The sequence below is a fragment of the Prosopis cineraria genome, unplaced genomic scaffold (assembly GCF_029017545.1).
Source record: "Prosopis cineraria cultivar Desert tree isolate PC_DT_omini unplaced genomic scaffold, ASM2901754v1 PC14, whole genome shotgun sequence".
Classification (NCBI taxonomy): domain Eukaryota; kingdom Viridiplantae; phylum Streptophyta; class Magnoliopsida; order Fabales; family Fabaceae; genus Prosopis; species Prosopis cineraria.
In genome coordinates, this window is record NW_026555345.1 from 9271492 (window position 1) to 9287928 (window position 16437).

Consider the following 16437-nt stretch of genomic DNA (forward strand, 5'->3'; position numbering starts at 1 on the left):
ACCCTTGTGCATGTATTCATGTCAGATATCAGGTATCGCCTAGACTGATAAACTCAATAATTTTCATGAGAGAAAAATGCAAAGGAGTGTGAAAATGACAAAAAAAAGGGGGGGGCTTCACTGTTCAACAAAATGGTCTCTCTTCAGACAATATTCAATTTCTTTTCTGCAATAGCATTTATCATAAAGTCTGTCACCAGGTTTCAGCATAGAAGAAAAATTACATGTGGCACAACTGCAAGAAATGAACTACCAAAGGGGTTAACATTTCAAAGGAACTAAACCTGTCAAGATGCCAGAAATGACATCAAAAGTAAACTTCTTTGAAACATCTAGTGGCTCCTTACATGAAGAAGATGGCCAAAGTTCAGGATATCCAGTACCCCTGAACAGGAAAAAATGTGTAATTTTTATCCAACATACCATGTTGACAATAAATGGTAAATGTATCACCTTGTAGAAGCAACCCTTAATAATAATAATAATAATAATAATAATTCTGCATCAAATACTCTATAAATGCAATAATTAGTTGAACTTATATGATTGGAATATATTTGTCTGAAAAATACTCACAATAAAGAAACAAATCATGAATGAGGTATTTAATTAAAAAAAAGAAAAGAAAAAATGTAATGAAAAAGAGTGGCAGGGTTATCAAACGGAAGTTGGGTTCAGATGAATTAAAAGCACTATTGCTCTCAGGCCCCAAAAAAAGCACTATTGATCTCCTTAGATTAAGTGTCCCCCCCCTTTTTTTCCAAAACATATTGCAGGGGGAAACAAAATTAAGTATTAATCCATAATTGTCCATTGGAGGACTGATACGCATCATTTCCTTCTATGTCTGGTACAAGAGAATGCTAAGTATGGAAAGAGAAGTAATGAAAAGTGAATGAAATGTATGAAAAATGACCCTTCCTCTGCTTCATTAATAAAGATCAATAGGTACTGTTCATTGATTTTTTTCTTTGGGGCCAAAGTTGATTGATGATATTGAATAACAATAAAAATGACAAAATAGACATTTCCCATTAAATTGTCAAACTTTCACCCATTCTCTCCAACTAATTCCCCTGGATCAATCATAGCCATCGAGAATGCTTAAAGAAACCCAAGTCAGAAGCCCCTAAAATATGTTCCTCATGATGAACAAATTAATTGATATGCTCCCAATCACGAAGGTGTAAAGATGTATGATCAAGGGAGGGCTATTTTATAAGAAACGGGAAGCATGGACAGAAAAAGGGATTAAATAACAGAAAGGAGGGAGTAGTATCTAGAAGGGAGCTACATGGAAGGCTAGGAGAAATCAGTTAGGATGGAAAGGGGAGGATAGCCCATCACAGAGCAAGGCAATTTTTTTTTTTTCTCTTTTATTCTGAAGCTGATCTGCTAAGCTTCAAGGAGAATTTCAGTTAACCACAGACCACAAGTTAACCAATCCTTCTGAAAAGAAATTTTTAGTGTAACTTTCAGAAGTACGTTAAGTTTCTTAAATCTCCATGTGGCACCATTATCAAGAAATTAAACATCATAATCATACTATCATATCAGCTTCAGGAAAAACTTGTCTATGAGATTCTTTTACCATGATTCAGCATGACCAGGGACATCTACTTCTGCCATCACATTAATTCCTGCGATAAATGATGCAAATAATCAATCACAGAACATTTATAATTTAACTGACACAAAACTTGACCTAATAATCATTTACTCTATGAACCTGTTCTGCATAATATCAAGATAGATGGCACCAAGGAAGGCATATGCATAGGTAAAGAAACTGAAAAATATTTAACTACAAAATGATAATTAAAATATTTAACAAAACATTCTAAAGGAATTTAAAGATGCCTCACCTCTCCTTTTGGCGAAGCTTTACACCAAAACATGGTGATACATGCAAAGAAACAAAGCATTTGCTAAAGATAAATTAAGAAAGCCAAATCACAAGAACAATATTATAAAAGGCAAAGGAAATTGATGAAAGAACTGACTAAAAAAAACCTATTTTGGGATTACACTGACATATTTTCCATTCATCACAACTCTTCCATATTCTACATTATCACCACTAGAATTTATCATGCATTTCTACTTCCATGGTTTTCTGTAAAAGATTGGCTTGGATTTCATCACCACTAATGGATTTTAATTAAACAGTTGTTCTTTTTCTTTTTACTTGCAGCCTTAAATACAACTGAATGATTTGACAAAAATAAGGAGCATTAAAAGGACTTGACAGTAAATTTCTTTCAGATATGCTCATGTCAATTAATTCCCTTATGAAAAAGTTATGGGTGACATGCATGTAAATATTTAAAACCTAAATAAGCAGGAGATGAAATAAATCAAGTCTTACTTGACAATTTCATATGCATCCTCCACTGTGTAACGCTCCCACTTGCTATATGAACCTTTCCATAGTTTTGGATATGTTGGCACCTCAAGAGGAAATGACTGCTCGTCTATGATGTGCCAATGTAGGACATTCTACTGAGTATAATTTTTTATATCAACATTGCATGAATTACATGAAATAGAATAATAAAGTACACAAGTTGGAAGCCTTCATTGATTTCCAATTTTGACATAGAGAAATTAAAAGAAACAACAAAAAATATCTTACAAGTTTAGCATAGGACATGGATTCAATTATCTGCTTAATTACATCAATTGGAAAATAGTGCCTTGATGTATCTGCAGAACATATGTAAAATAATGATATATATATCAATAAATACAGCATGTAATCAATCGCAAAAGGATTATCTTTCCATCAAATTTTAGGCTCACCTAACAAAAGCCCACGGTATGCAAATCTAGGTTTATCTTGGATGGACCAAGGTGCATTGTGTATTTGAACTGTTTTACTTGTATAATCAAAAGAACATAACTGGCTGAATGTCTGGTGCAAAATAGAAAAGGGAGGGGAAAATTGACAAAATTAGGTCATACATAGCTCGAAAGGAATTACAAACTCAAAATGAAGGCAATAGAAGTATCACTATATTAAATTGCTGGCTTCCATTTAGTATACATGGACAGAACAGAGTAGTCAGGATCAATAATGTAAAGATACAAAAAGGAAGTTTCTTTCTACTAAGCTAATGGCTTCGTAGTCCGTAAGAAGAAAAAACCAAAGAACAATTAAAAAAGTGGAGGATGAACATTTTTCTCAAATCATATTTTACTTCTTTCCTCTCTCAAATGAAATTATTTTTTCAAGCTAATAAAACACATTTAAAAGTTATAACAAAGAATCAATATCATCATTCTTCTAAAATATTTTTAACCGTTATAATCAAATCAGGAAAGATATATCCTCAATGGATCCCATCACTTTGTAGCAGGAAATGACCGTCATTTAAACAAAATTTGACCGCTCATTGATCTGAATGGTTTAGATCTATTCAGAATATTTTATTTTAATATTTCTGATGAAAGAGATCTTTCTAAATCAATTGAATAGTGCAGATTTAATCAAAATGTCATTTTCACACCAAGAAACTGAAAGAACTCGCATTAGTTTAGCTTTAAACAAGAAAAAGCAGAGACCCCAACATCATAAATTTATCAAATGAATCTGTTTGTTTTTTCTATGCTTTTAAATTTTCTTCTCACTTCTTTGTACTTCTTTTCTGTCTCAAAAACATCTCCTTTAGTCCTTTTACACCAACGAAATAAATATACCAAAAAGTCATGGTGAAGACTAAATATCATAATACAAAAAGTGTTTATAATAATGCCTCTCATCATATCATGAAAACAATGCAACCAAAGCACCACAATTAGCTTGAAAGTTCAAACGAGAATAACCAACTCCCAATTTAATTCTCCTTCTCAACATCATCACACCCCAGACCCCTCCACTTAAACCCCCCCTCCCAAAAAAAAGAACACACAAAAGAAGAGAAAAGTTTGAGACCATGAACTTGCATGCCTGAATTGTGGAGTGAAATTCAATGGATGCATACCTCTAATGCACGCACTGCACCATAAATAGTATTTGCCTACAATAATAAAATAAAAAAAATTAATAACCGATGACCATCTAGCAATTATTATATTACAGCCCATGGTGCTACATTTAAAGCTACAGAGTAAAACACATCTGACACTTAATCACTTTCTTTGTGACTCCAATGCCAAGAAGTGAAGCACAATTCTACCTCACTCTTCATTATAGTTACTTCAGCCAACCAGTGCTTGAGTAAAAAAAAAAAATTAATCATTTGGTCCTCATAGTTTTGACCCAATTGTAACGCAATTCCTCAACTTTAACTCGTTATAATTCAATTCATGAAGTTTTGACTCGGTTATAAATCAGTCCTTGAACTTTGTCTCTTGGAATTTAATCCCTGAAGTTTTAACTTCTTAAATATTGGTCCCTATATTTTAAAAAAATAAAATTATAAAGATTAAAAAAATTATTAATCCCTTTTAATCTTTATAATTTTTTTTTTTTTTAAATATAGGGACCAATTTAAGAAGTTGAAACTTTAGGAACTAAATTACAAGAGACAAAGTTCAGGGACTGATTTATAATTGAGTCAAAACTTTAAGGACTGAATTATAACGAATCAAAGTTGAGGGACTAATTTATTTGGTCAAAACTAAAATGACCAAATGATTAATTTTTCCTTACTAATAATTGAAACATGCGGCCAAAGTAGCGAACATCAAACAGTGGCATTATACATCAAGTCAAGCTTTTTATCTCAAAAAGGGAGGGGAATCTTGTGTTTTGTCGGGTAAAAACGAGGGAAAGTATAAATTTCACAACTACAACAAACCAACGATTCTCATTAACTGCAATCCATGGAATGCATTAACTGGAAAACTTTAATCAGCAAGTATAACTCCCAAATAGCATTTGAAGTTGAAAAAACAGCTTGATGTCATTGCATCATCAAATAGAAATAAACTTCTCCAACTGGGGGGTGTCCATGAAGGATAATTCTAATACCATTTAAAAAAGTTAATAAAAAAATGAAGCCGCAAGGATGATAATTAATATACCTCAATCGTCACTTTTCCACGATTAGACTGCCCCACGGCTTCTGAAACGAGCAAAGTGTAGCTTTCATCAACTCCAAGTTGAAGCTGCAAGAAAGGACATGTCATTTTTTTTTTAAAAAAAAAATCATTTTTCACTGAACAGAAACTCATTATCACCAGCGACTGTAACCAACCTTGTCAGTGTTGGAACGAACAGTAATCTGCACTTTATTAATATCATAAACAACTTCCCTTAATTTTCTACGATAACCAGTCGAATGGCCAACAATATTCTTGAATATAGTCTTTCTGTATCTATCAAATGCAGCTCGAACAACACGAGAGCGACCATAGCCGTTGGCGGCAAGAGAGAGACCGGGATTCACAGAAAGCGCCCTATCGCCAAAAGTGAATTCCGCAGGCAGAGGCCAAATATATATCGGAGACTCATTTGGTTGGGACTTCGGTTCATCTTTAGAGTCCATAGCTTTAGAAAAACATAAGAAACCACAAGAAATGATAAAGCATAAGTAAGGAATTGAAGAGAGCCATCTGGGAATGCAGAGAAACATGGCTGTGACTGTGAGCTTCAAAGGAGATACGAATAACCGAGGGTTCAAGCGTTTATTATAACTACTTAACGTGAATGTGAGGGTGATTGAGTAGTTAGAAGCTTAAAATATGAAGATGAATCAGAAGAAAGAAATGGTAATTTACACACTCGGTGGGTGTTCATGAAAAGCAAAGAATAATTAAGATACGGGACAAAGAACAAAGGGATGGAGCACCACTATCTTTTTCGGCTAAAAGCCATTCTTTTCGAAAGAGGAAATTAACGTCGTCCACGACTCTGAGTGTCGCCTATTGGAAAAGGCATTTCTTTTAGCTGCTTCTAATGCATCAGGTGCCACCGACTGGTTAATACAAATAAACGAATGAAAGAAACCATGAGAATCTCAGCTCCAAAGGGGGAAAAATACCATGAGAATAGACAATTAAGGACAACAAATTGGTTTTGCGACAAGCATGAATTGCAGGAAACAAGAGAGATGCGATCAAAAAGAGACAAATGAAGGAGAAGGAGAAGAAGTAAGAGAGTGGAATCTCCATCCTAAGCAGCGCTTGGAACGGTCACCCACTCATTGAACCAGGAAAACAGCGATGAAAGTGCGGGAAGATGAAGTGCGTGTTTGGATTTGCTTGATAATCGATTTTTTCAGCAAAAAAATAGATTTTTCAAAAACATACCCAAACACCAATTAAATTGATAATCAATTATAAAGAGAAAAATCGATTAAATCCTTGAGTTTTACCGGCGCGCTTCTGGCGTTTAATCAGAAGGGAAGAGAATAATAACCAAAAAAAAAAAAAAAACTGTTCAAAAAGCACATGGTAAAATTACAAAAAAGACCTGAGAAAAAATTATAAGAAAGATACAAAATTTAATAAAAATAAAACTGAACTCTTTTATGTTCTCTCTCTCTTTCCCTCTCTTTTTATTTAGTAAAATTTAAATTTTAAATACTCAAAAAAGTTGCTAGCATAAGTTCATGTCAACCACCGCTCTTCATTTAACACTTACTATAAAATTAATTTAAACAAAATATTAATTGATAGAAAAAATTTAATTTAAAATTTATGGACATTACAAAGATTGTTGCAAAGGTTTAAAGAGACAAATATTTTGCATCATTTGTTACATTATTATATTTTTTTGTGTTGTCAAATTTTAAGTTAGTGTTTAACATCTTTGTCATATATAACTTATATTTGTAATATCATTAGAAATTAACTTGTATATTATCATCTTCATTAGTTATTGTATAATTGATGTTTAGTATTTAAGAATTAAATATTTCTCTTTTATTAAATTTATTTGAACTAAGATATAATGAGTTATTTATTTACGTAAATTAAAACATTAATATTAATATAATTTAAAATTTTTTAATTAATCAGATATGTAACTTAAATAATATACTTTACTCCTTAAATAAAATTTAACAAACTTAATAATATGAGATACAAATTTATCAATAATTTAATTTTAAAAAGTAATGTCCTTTATGGTAATCTATACGATTAAAATTAATTTTGATTAAATTATTCAAACATTTTCAATTCTGTTAAAATTAATTTTAGAAAAATAATATCTAAACAGATTATGTTATAACATAATCAATTATGATTAAAATTAAACATTTAATCATTATTTTTATAATCAAGTATACCTAATTGAAATTTAAATGGGCACTTAGTTCAAAGGAACAGTCATAGGAACAATTTTATGTCAGGTGATATTTATTTTATAGGATGCCAATAAAGAATATATTAAATTAAAATTTAAAATTTCTTAAATATTTTTTTTAATGAATATCATAACTTCTTCTTCGTTTTTGGGCCAACACGAAAATCACAACATAAAAAAATATGGAATGGCAAATCCCATCACAGGCTCCCACTAACAAGGATTGAAGTTGATTATAAAATATTCCACATGGGCTAAATAGGCATTTACAAATGACCACAATCTATTTCCCAAAAAAAGAAAAAAACCCAACTAAGGTTTCCAAATGGTACCTGTATATAAGCAAGTGATTGGTTTGTCACGCGTGACGAACTTGTGTCCGTTTGGATAAGAAAAAAACGTGCGTTTTGGACTCAAAATTAATTTTTTTTTGCCAATTTATCCAAACAATCAAAAATGATCAAAAATCAATTATGAGTCAAAACGCGCGTTTTTCCATAAGCTCCCTCCGTCCGCTTTCTACCGAAAGTTTGTCAAAAATATTGAGAAAAATTACAAAAACAAGCCCAGGATAAAATTACAAAGAAAGCACATAATTTAATAAAAATAAAATTAAACTCTTTTCTTTTTCTTTTTTTTCTTAATAAAATTTAAACTTTGTATATTTAAAAAATTAATATTTTATATTTAAAAATTAAATTATATAGTAATTTATATAGCTAAAAATTAATTTTAATTAAATTATCCAAATATCTTCAATTCTATTAAAATCAATTTTAAAAAAACAGTATTCAAACAGATTACGTTATAACATAATCAATTATGATTAAAATTAACCACTTAATCAATTATTTTCATAATCTATTATACCCAACTGAAATCCAAACGGACCCAAATAGAAAGATGGAAAATCATGTTTAACTCCCCTCAATAAAATTAATCACAAATAAAGATTAACGTAAAATAAATTACTATTAAAAAATATGACTTATTTTTTATCCATTAAAATTTATTATTAATTTTTATCTGTGATTAATTCTTTTAAAAAAACCTAAATGTGATTCTCCTTGAAAAAACTAATATTTCAAAAAAATACTAATTTATTATATATAAACGAGACTGTCCAGATTAAATATTATTGGATGCTCAGATTTTGGGAAAATTTCAGTAACTCCCGGCCTAACATAATTCTAATTAACTCAAAAAATTCTGATATTTGCAAGCCTAAAATAAAATTAAAGAAATAATTTAAATGACTTTATTGTTCTTAATAAAGCTAACTATATGTATGAACAATTTATGTAAAAAAAGTGACTAATTAATATATGAGAAATGAACAATTGATATAAATAAAACTTGCAACTCTCATTAATAAATAAACGCTGCTGTAAATTTATAACTTGTTCCATCTATTTTAATTATTCATTTTTGTACATGAATTGTTCATGCGTTTTATCAGAGACAATGAAATCATTTGAGTTATCTTTTTTATTTCATTTTAATCTCTTTAATATTTAGTGAAATTTTAAAATTTTAGAAGGTTAATTAAAATTACATTAGACCAAGAGGCTGGTTGAAATTTATTCATGAAGCAAACTTACTTACAAATAAATCCCACAAAATTTAAAATTACAGTCAAATCTTTTAAGACTTAAATGTAATTTAAAATTAGGATATAAAAAAATAATATCTCTATTAAACAAACATTACATTAATCAAATAATTAATTTACAACTACTTCATTTGCAATTTATAACTGTAATTTTAACTTTTTATAATTGTAAATTCATATATTCAATAGTAAAACAATCATGTGTTATTAATAAAATTTAACATTAATTGTTTACAACTACTTTATTAGTAATTATTTACAAATATAACTTCAAGTTTTTATAAGTGTAACTTTACATATTCAATAGTTAAACTGATTAGTTTAATTTAATTATTAAATATGTGAAATTATAATTATAAAATCTTAAAATTACAACTGTAAATGACTGATAAAGTAGTTGTAAATTATTTGACTACATCATGTATCTATGTTTAATGGTGGCATTGTTATCTTTTTATTACAATTTTAAATTATACTCAAGTCTCAAGGGACTTAGTTATGATTTTTGAATTTCACATGACTTATTTGTAAATAAGTTCACTCTGTAGGACCTATATGTAATTTTTTTTCAATTTTTAATTGTTTGTAATCTTAATTTTCAAAGAGTAAAAATTTTTAAAATATCTTTATTATATACAAGAGTAAAAATAAGTAGTTCAAATTTTATTGTTTGGAATTTTAATTTAGGGTTAATGGGCAAAAGGGACTATAAATTCTTAAAATATGTAAAATGAACCCTAAATTTTTAAATTTATAACAAATTAAACTCAATTGTTAATAGTGAAAACTTTTTTCCAAATGAGATTTCAATTTTTCACAATTAAATAAATAAACATTATTCACAATAAAACTAAATTAGAGTTATAGAATATATAAAAGCTTGAGCTACCACTTGTTTGGAAAACATAGCAAATAGGTCGTTTGCTATGAATAATGATGCCTTCATTATGATGGACCACATTGATGGTAATTTAGTCTACATAATAGTCAGTGTTCTACACATAAACAGTGAGGGTAATTTGCTCTGAATTTCAAAATTTAAAATACAGGATGATACTTGTATAATAATTTAGAGTCTGTGATACTAATTAAAAATGACATATCAGCAAGGGACTAACACATCAACATTTTGACTTAGCCCCACAAAGTGAACAGTAAAGATCTTAATGGTGAATTAACAGTGAAATTTAATTTAATATGAATTTAAAATTTTAAAATTCATTTTACACATCTTAAAAATTCAAGATCTAGAGTGCTTTTCACGCAATATTTCAAGATCTATTTTGCTCATTAACCCTTTAATTTACAAAATGATAAATTTTAAAATAATTTATGTGAGGGTAAAATAATTTTTGTATATTATTACCATATACAAAATAAGACTAAAGCATACATTTAATTCTTTAATTTTACACAAAGTTTTATGTTAGTCCCTTAACTTTATAAAGTGTTTTGTTAATCTAGAGTCTTTAATATAGCAAAACATTTTTAAATATTGACATATTAAATTTAATTTTTTAAAAAAATAACAAGTATTAACACAAAAAATAATCATTTAAAATTAATTGTGTTAGGGTTAAAAGACTAAAAAAATAATTTATAAAATTAAGAAATCAAATTAAAACTTTATATAAAGTTAAAGGATTAAAAATATAATTTAACCTACAAAATAATAAATTTTAAAATGAAACAAGTTATTTTATAGCACGGATGATTGTAACAAATTGTAAAATAAAAAAGTTATTTTTTATATTCGAACATGGATTCCCTGTACAGCGCGAAAAGAAAGAAAGAAAGAAATTCTAGTTACACAATGATTCTCCGCCAATTTCCCAGAAATTAAAGCTCAAACTGACATCCGTTCACCATTTACTTTATGAGGGTTGAACATCAGGCTTGAATTCTGGGAGATTAGTTAGACATCTAATGCTAAGTTAAACGCTAATTACAATTTTTACACTATGTCAGACCTGGAAAGATGATCAGTAGTACTCGTTGGAGTAAAGGAAACCCGAACAGCATTACTGCTCATCGCGGGACTCTGGACTAGGAGCGACCGGAATCCCTCGTCAATTCAAGAGTCATCGGAGTATTGCAGCCAGGGCAATGCAGGGAAGCTCCATTGTCGCAGCAATTACCCAAGGAACATTTTGAAGGGAGCTGTTTCATTTGCACAAAGTTAATTTGCCGAATTCTTCAGCAAATTAACTTTGTGCAAATGAGAAGTATTGGTCCAGCCTGTCAAATAAGTTGAAATTCCTAATCAATTAGCATTGGTGAAACTAATTAAGATATTACACTTTGCGCAAGTCAACCTAGTATTTTATTATGGTTGTTATCATCGTAATCTTTAAATCACACGTACTCAATTCTAAAGAGACAGGAATCTTGCGTTAATCAATTTGAGATTCATTCAAACTTTCACAATACAAAAGCTAGAAGAAAACAAAAGAAAAACTGGGACAAAGCCTCAAGCCAATTTGTTCCAATGCTTTAAAAATTCTTAGATAACGGAAAAACACAGTCAAAGCAAGCAGCAGAACCTGAAATAAATCTTGCTTGGATGATATTTAAGAATTAAAATTACACATTCAAGGAAATTATCCGCAATAGTAACTCTCATGGTATCTAGACCAGCATTACTTCTTTCATGATATAATTTTATCAGAAGAAATTATTGAATCACAATATTTACCATGCACAAGAGCATGTATTTTAAATATCAGGCGATACACGAGGGTATCAGCGGGTGAATTGACACTATGTGTGTGTGTGTACCATACTGAACAGTATACCATTAAAAAAAAAATATGTACACATCAACACTTACTTGAATGTACTCTCAACATGCATTAAGATTTTTGCAACTCTTACGGGTATGCCCAGCCTCTTGACATCTAGAACAATGGTAAGCTTTTTTATGTTGAAATTGAGACTCACGTCGAGTACTTTGTGGCGGTCTACCTGGAGGACGAGTAGTCATAGGTGGCTTTAAAGAGGTTTGCGGCATATCATCATTCAATGCAAGTGCATTCAATCTTGGCATGTCATTGATCTCAACAGGAATCATTGTGCTATTGTATATTTTCTGTTGTGAACTCAATAGATAACATTCCTCAACATAAGCATAAACATCATCATGTACTCTTTTTATGGCTGCACATGCATGAGTACATGGTATTCCAGACATTTGCCATGCTTGGCAGGTACAATCTCGAAATGCAAGATTCACACTAAAATTTGTTAGTCCAGTTCGCACTAATATCCTATTTGGTCCATAATACTCAGCTTCCATAACTTCAGCCATCAATACATTTTCCTTCAATTTCGCCTCTACATTTAGACCCACGCCATTTTTCCACTCTATCATTGCCTCTTTGCTAGCATACAATTCCTTAGCCAACTTTTCTTGATGCTCATGTATCAATACACATACATTATGATTTATCTCCTTAACAAGCCATAAATTGAATGATTCTGCAAGATTAGTAACAATATTATCCCACCTACGGAATGGGAATCGTGATAGAGCCCATCGATCAATATCACCATTAGTTTCAAGCCACTGTGCCATCTCTGGACAAAAAGATCTCAAATTTCCCATAGCTACATTAAAATCACACTCAAGTCTTGCATAGGCAATAGCATCAAGCAACTTTAGTGCATCTTCCTTGTTATAACCATTATTCTTTCCTGTACCTTTGATAATTTTTGTAACCTCTAAGCTAAAATTTTCTTTCAAATGCCGATAGCAATAGGCATGTCTCTCATCCCCAAAAGTTGCTCTCACAGCAGCAATTATTGCACTATTTCTATCCGAGACTACAGTTACTTGCACTGAACTTGTTATGTCTTTCACATTGTGCAAAAACCATGCCCACTCATCAAATGTTTCTCCACAAGCAATTGCATAAGCAACTGGAAACAACTCATTATTAGCATCATATGTAGAAGCTGCTAACAATGTCAACTTGTAAGGACCATTTAAGTGGCACCTATCAAGATACAATATGGGCCGAGATCCGAGCAAAAAACCATTTATACAACATCCATAAGCAATAAACAACCTCTCAAACCTATTGTCTGTGGAAGCCGACCATCTGGCGACAGTGTTAGGGTCATTCTCCATTAATCTTTCACACATCCAAGGAATTAACATAAAGGAATGTTCAGGAAGACCATGCATTTCCTCTAGTGCTCTCTTTTTCCCCCTCATAGCTTGACGATAACTTAAGCTCACACCATATTCTCTATAGAGGTAATTTCTTATTTCATTTGGAGCTTTGTCCACACTAGACCTAATCCCATCCATAATGATAGATGATGTCAAATTTGATCTTGCCATGCGAGGAACTATCAAATTATCTTGTGCTGAATGGATGTGCTCTTGGTGGAAACTTTTTACACTCAACAAGGGGGTTGTTTTAGCCATTGCATATGCTGTTATCTTCCATTTGCAGCCATCTATCTTACACTTGACAATCATCTTTTTAGAACTATTCCTCACAAAGATGTAGCTGAATTTGTGTGCAATGCTATACTTATAAAGTGCTTGTCTGAAAGTTATAGCATTTTCAAAAATCTGCCCAACTCCCATGAACAAATCCTTCCATTGTGCTGTATTCAATTCATGCATTGGTGTAGATGCACTAAGTATTGTACAGGGTATAGGTCCAAGTTCAAGTCCATGGCTAGATGGAGGACAGCTTGCACTTGAATTCCTAGATGAACGCTTTAATCTGCATTTAGAATCAATCTCATTTCATCAGTACACATTACTAATAACATCTTCATTAATTAGAAGTAAATCTAACAACTTACACTCGAGAAGACTTTCTTCGTATTGGTGCAGATGCACTCTGTACTGCACAAGGTAAAGCTTCAGGTTCAGGTTCACGGCTAGATGGAGAGCTTGCACATGCATTCTCAGACGAACGCCTTAATCTGCATTTAGAATCAATCCTATTTCATCAGTATGCATTACTAATAACATCTTCGTTAAGTACAAGTAAATCTAAGATCTTACCCTTGACAAGACTTTCTTGGTGCCTCTATAATTTGATTTGCCTTTTCAACAATGTACACATGAGCACAATTGTCATTAAACTTTATTAATTGTGCAACTCCTTCATCATCTTCAAGGTCTAGAAATGTATTAGAATCAAATTTGATGGTGTACTTCATCTCAGCTCCATTAGATTGATATTCCATACATGATGTTATAATTCCTATCAATTCTTCACGAGTCATGCCTTCCTTAATAACTCTACCATTTGATCTCCCTCCCTCATAATACATTTTCCCTTCAGCATTCGTCACAAATTCTCCCCCAATATGAAAATAACAAAATAATTCTTTCAAAGAAGCACTTGCCATCCGTGATTTAAACCTGGAAAAAGAACATAAAATATGTTACAATGTCGTTAACAATACACATTAATTAACAACACCCCCTTACAATATTTTATAAGTTTCAGTAGCGTACCAACTGAAAGTTGGATCACCCAAAAATGTTGAAAACAATTAATTATCTAGTCATACGAAATAAGAGAGCACCACTCCAATTCAAATACACAAACAACATACAAAAGGGGCAGGAATCCTTCCCATGAGTAATATGCAGCTACATATAAGAGTTAAGACTATGACATGATGAATCAAAATACATCAAAGCAAATTTGCTCGCATGAACTATGCAATGGTCACCAGGTAGCAAGCTAGTCTACTCTATGATGAAGAAGCACTGGATCAACTCTACTGTCTGAAGTACCAAATAATTTAATAAGTAAATAGCATCCCATGGTATAACTTACCGATGAAGTAAAGAGTGGATCCCTTGATCACAAATTGAAATACACCCCTATAGCTTCCAACGCATACAAAATGAAAAGAATATTATTATTCCATATATCAGTTCATGGAAAAGCATAAAAACCCAATTGACTTAGTATTAATGGTTTAGTAATTTCTATTAATTAACCCCTTTTTGAATTAATATTGTAGTGCTTAATACGAGATTTATCCATCACTAGTAACATATATTGCTGGCCTTGAATGTCCACAAAAGAAAAACGATGAACCATGAATAATGAAACTAGCATATCATTTTTCCTTGAACACTTGTTTAACCATGCATTAAAAGGAAGAGATAAGAATTCCTTTCTTAAGCAATACAAACCTCACCTTATGCTCAAACTTCCACTTAATTCTCTTTTAATAAATTATATTCTAGAATTCTTCATTCCAAAAACCACTTATCCAAATCAACAGGATTCAGTAACTTTCACAACACAAAAGTTGTATCCAACATTCATAAGTATGGAACATACCAAACATACAACTTAAACATAACTCTTGCGTACAAATCGTCCTTATTTCAATACTTAGGACCATTCATTAACATAATCTAATTCAAATAACATGATCTTCTCCAAAAATATAGAGCTTTCAAGAGCACATCCCAACAATTAAGATTATCAGCTACCAAGTACCAAACTCAATGATAGCTCTTTTAGCCTTCCAAGAATTTAAGAAAGGCTGTGCACTTATAAATATCATAGAATAAGCTCCACAGAATAAAAAATCTTCTCCCAATCAACATGCAAGCATCGATAAAGTTCTACGAGACTTTCAAAACATCAATTTCACCAATCAAATTAAAACCCCCAATTTCTAATCCATCGAAACTAAAGAAAAGGAGAAAACAAAATATAGGCATCGACTAGGCATTGAAAACCTAGGCAAGGGCTAATGATGAAAATAGATAATTAGAAAGAGTCCTGAATGCCTCCAATTAGGGTCCATCATCAATGCAACCCTCTCCCTTGTTCATACGCGGAGCACTGGCGAGGAATGCAAGAAAGAAGGACCATTCAACAAATGCAATGGGGGAAGAGTGTTAGGCTGCTTGAAATTATAAGAAAAGAGGGAAAGGAAGAAGAGACTTACTGATCACACCAGAGAGGTCTTACTCGACGTAGTAAGACTGAGAAAAGAGAGGAGGGGAAGCTTGACTGATCCTGCCAACCAAACACCACACCAGGAATGCGACGGAAAACCGAAGAAACGGGAAGAAGGGCGAGTCTGATGAATGCAATAGGCACGAGAACAAGATTGTGCGATTCAAGAGCTATAGTTCTGCGAATTTTTTCAACCCTCCCCCTCGAACATCTCAAGATTTAGATGAATGAAGAAGACGATTCAGTGAGAATGACAAAACAACCAAGCTTTTAGGTTAGAAGGGAGGGCATTTCGGATAATCCACAGCGAAAAAAACTGAGTTTTTACATACTCAAGGCCTTATAATTATATACTTATTTTTTTAAATTTAATACAGTTTTATACAATTAAATTAAAGTAATTTTAATATTATAATAACATTAATAATAAAAAGTTATTAAAAAGAAGCATGTTTCGATTTAATTTAAAATATGCATATAAGATTAAATATATTAGTTTTTTTTAATAAATGTGAATATTTCTACACCTATTAACTTGGATTCATGAATGGCAATTTAGTTTTATGAATAGGGAGAATAAAATAAGATAATTCATGAAAGCCTTAATCAAG

General features: G+C 31.3%; 1 protein-coding gene across 4 annotated transcripts; it reads right to left on the reverse strand.

Annotated features, from left to right (window-relative positions):
- Window positions 1-10595: 10595 nt before the first annotated feature.
- On the reverse strand, window positions 10596-16066 carry LOC129293202 (uncharacterized). Of its 4 annotated transcripts, none has more exons than XM_054931018.1 (5): window positions 15816-16066; window positions 13894-14256; window positions 13689-13811; window positions 11698-13606; window positions 10596-11105 (listed from the first exon to the last, which is right to left on the reverse strand). In XM_054931018.1, the coding sequence occupies exons 2-4, from the start codon at window positions 14241-14243 to the stop codon at window positions 11710-11712; spliced, it is 2370 nt and encodes a 789-aa protein (XP_054786993.1). In that variant the 5' UTR covers window positions 14244-14256; window positions 15816-16066; the 3' UTR covers window positions 10596-11105; window positions 11698-11709. The 4 variants fall into 4 exon arrangements, with proteins under 4 accessions (XP_054786993.1, XP_054786992.1, XP_054786994.1 ...); XM_054931017.1 differs by having other exon boundaries at window positions 10596-11126; XM_054931019.1 differs by adding an exon at window positions 14681-15709 and having other exon boundaries at window positions 10596-13606.
- Window positions 16067-16437: the final 371 nt, after the last annotated feature.